This window comes from Plasmodium fragile (assembly GCF_000956335.1).
Source record: "Plasmodium fragile strain nilgiri unplaced genomic scaffold supercont1.46, whole genome shotgun sequence".
Lineage (NCBI taxonomy): Eukaryota > Apicomplexa > Aconoidasida > Haemosporida > Plasmodiidae > Plasmodium > Plasmodium fragile.
This window is the reverse complement of record NW_012192626.1, coordinates 51,647-54,575: the sequence shown is the minus strand read 5'-3', so window position 1 is coordinate 54,575 and position 2,929 is coordinate 51,647. Positions and strand designations below refer to the sequence as shown.

At 43.8% G+C, this 2,929-nt stretch overlaps 2 protein-coding genes across 2 annotated transcripts in view; one reads left to right on the top strand and one right to left on the bottom strand.

Annotated features, from left to right (window-relative positions):
- Window positions 1-383: 383 nt before the first annotated feature.
- Window positions 384-1,010, top strand: AK88_03768 (uncharacterized protein; the record flags this gene model as incomplete). Its single annotated transcript, XM_012481378.1, has 1 exon — window positions 384-1,010. One exon carries the CDS (start codon window positions 384-386, stop codon window positions 1,008-1,010), a length of 627 nt encoding a protein of 208 aa, XP_012336801.1.
- A 972-nt stretch (window positions 1,011-1,982) lies between these two features.
- Window positions 1,983-2,929, bottom strand: part of AK88_03767 (uncharacterized protein) — a gene marked incomplete at both ends in the record, with an annotated part of 9,368 nt that continues 8,421 nt past the window's right edge. Inside the window, 4 exons of the mRNA XM_012481377.1 lie at window positions 1,983-2,126; window positions 2,275-2,422; window positions 2,560-2,616; window positions 2,806-2,908. Of these exons, the coding sequence (XP_012336800.1) occupies window positions 1,983-2,126; window positions 2,275-2,422; window positions 2,560-2,616; window positions 2,806-2,908 (452 nt within the window). The remainder of the gene's footprint in view (window positions 2,127-2,274; window positions 2,423-2,559; window positions 2,617-2,805; window positions 2,909-2,929) is intronic.

The window sequence follows — 2,929 nt, the reverse complement described above, 5'->3', positions numbered from 1 at the left end:
TTTTTTTTTTTTTTTTTTTTTTGCTCCCCTTTTTTGCACGTGTTAAGTTTGTACAATGTAAACAGTTTCGCTACTCACGTGGCAAAACAAATCGTGTAGGAAAGGGAAAAGGAAAAAAATCTAGCTCAATTAAACGTTTCTGTTTCACCCGCTTTGTCAATCCAAGTTGAATAAGTTCGTGCCCCACACACACCCTCTCCTATGTCTGTGTGTATGCGTTTTTGTTACGGAAGAATAGCATGAGTGTACTCCTGACCTACGAAAAAATAATTCTCTGGCCGCGGCAAAATTTAAGCACAGCAAATCAGTTCTATACATGCTTCTACATACCTTTTGCAAGCAAGGTTTCTTTTTTTACTCGTCCCTTTTGGGTCAACAGAAAAATGGGCTCCTTGGAAAAGGTGGCTCATTATGAGAGGACGTACACACAATATCATGTCATAGTAAATGCCTTAAAATTATTTTTTTTAAAAAAGTATTTGCAACATGGGAGTCCATCCATCCACGGTTGGAACATTGTTGAGTGTACTGAGAAGAATAATTCGTCTTACCTGACCTCTGCCCAGGGAGGCAACAGAGATTCAAATGACACAACACAGGGGGGACGAAGCACGCATGAGAAAAAGACAAATGTAAGCACTTCAAATGGTGACTCAAAGTTAGACGAAGACCATCAGCACGTTACACCATATGATGAAACAAGGAAAACACCAACAGAGTCAGAGCCCCACGTGTTTGAGAGCGACCCTGCCGCCATCCATTATTGGAACACGAAGATGAAGAACAAGAAAACGCACCCTCCACACTACAATATAGACCCATCGGCCAAAACGAAAAAAATTCAAATATACTACAACTGCGAAATGACCGATATGGAAAGAAAAATTTTTAAAATTAAAAAATTTTTGCAAAATGGAAATCCCGTAGATATTCTTTTAATTTATGAAAGGGATAGCGACTGCGACGCCAAGGGCACCCAAAAGAGCGGCGAAAAAAAAAAAAAAAAATGAATAAAAAAAATGAGGAGAGTACTTCCGGTGGTGGACCCACTTCTATATGCAATGACAAAAATAATTTTACCAACTCTTCCCTCTCCCTGCACCCAAGTGAAGCAAAGTGTTCTCCACACGTGAACGTCCGAGTGAATTTCCTGATGAGGCACTTGGCCAAAATTGCATCCGTGGAGGAAACGTTTTGGCATGTCCAGAACGGCAGGCGCGTCATTCTGATCAAGCTCTTTCCCAGGTGATGTGCTTGGCCATCCTCTTGCGCATCCCTCACATTGGAGACCGCACGATGAACCGCGTTCCGAATCGCATTGAAAGTTGCCCACAGGCACTTTTGCATAACTGTAGACACGTCCCCCTGGCAGCGTCTTCTAAAATGTAAACCCGACCCCACCCCCGTACAAGACCATTTGACCATTGCTTTGCGCGATGGTGTGGAGTGAACAGGGGAGGGTCTACTGCCTTCTCATCCAACGGAGCAGATACACGATTTGAATGCAAACGAATGGGGGGGTAAACAAATGGGAGACAAACGAATGGAAGACGTGTGCGGAAATCCCAAATGGACAGTAACCACCTGGCCACCTCACCGGAGAAGGGCGATGATGGTGAGGGGGGAAGTTCGTCACGCACCAAAATGAAAAGAACAAATAAACGACGCAACGAAGTAACAATACGTTCACAAATGGGAAGCATCACGATGGATGCCCCTTTCTGTGTGTGCGCGAGAGGGGGTAACAAAGGGCTCACACGTATGCGATAGCTACGCTTCATACGCGCTGTCTAAATGCCCTTCTCGCAGCTCGCTCCATATGGCCTGTCCCAAAGAAAAGCGCTACACTAATCCCTTCCAGAGCAGGCAACCCTGGCAGGGTGCAAAACGGGGGGGCTGGTCACATGAGGGCAGTTCTACCATAAGAATTAGGCTGCCATCCTAGTCGTGTCAGATTAGCCAACCTGGTCAAGCGAACCAGCTTAATCATTCAAGTCGTGAACGTCAAACGTTTTGTCTAGCGCATTATCATTATCGCTATCCTTCTTGTTTGGCATGGGAAAATTTTCTGTATCTGTTGTCGTCGTGCCCTGCTCTGCATGCATTTCTTTTTGTTGGGCCCAAATCTGCAAAGGAGGTAAAATGGAAAGAGTGCATTTTTCCTTTTAAGAAATCACTCGTGGATCAGAAATACGTACAATGAGAACCGAGTTGGACCCACTCGTACCACACTGCTGTTGTACATTTTTTTTTTTTTTTTTTGTTGTTATTTACATTTATGGCATTGAGGAAGTGTCCCTTTTTCTTAAGCTGTGAAATTACACACTTATCCCATGTGGTCCTAACAACTTTAATTTTGTCGACGGACAAATTTACAAATGGTTTGAGGAAGTAAAGCAGGAAGAGGTTCTCTGGGCATTCGCTGAAAGGGGGGGGAAGCAAAATGGTGAATAGGCAAGATAAGGGGAATAGTCCGTCCTCATTCATGTGAAATGTACACTAGCTAGATGTACAAACGGAGGTGCGCTTCTCAAGCACATGCATGTTTTACGCCCCTACTTGATTATCCCGTCGCACATCTTTATAAAAATCTGACGGTCACAGAAACGGCAACTCCTGCGGGGAAGAGAAAAGGTGAGGTCCTCAAAAATTGGTACATTTGAATAAAAAAAAGCTTCTTTTAAAGAAGGCACATTGAAATTGGCCTAATTTGTTCATGCGACTCCCTTGAAGACAAAATACACACAACACACACCGTCCAAGTGCAGTGCAAATGCCACGTTTGCCAGTTCCCTTTTTTCCTACCTTGAAAACATCATTAACACTGTTTTGACGAGGGCAATTTCTGTCCCGCTTGTGAAGTACCGACTCCTCAATTTGAACTTTTCTCCATTCGTCATTATCCTATCTGTAATGTTGGGACGGAGAG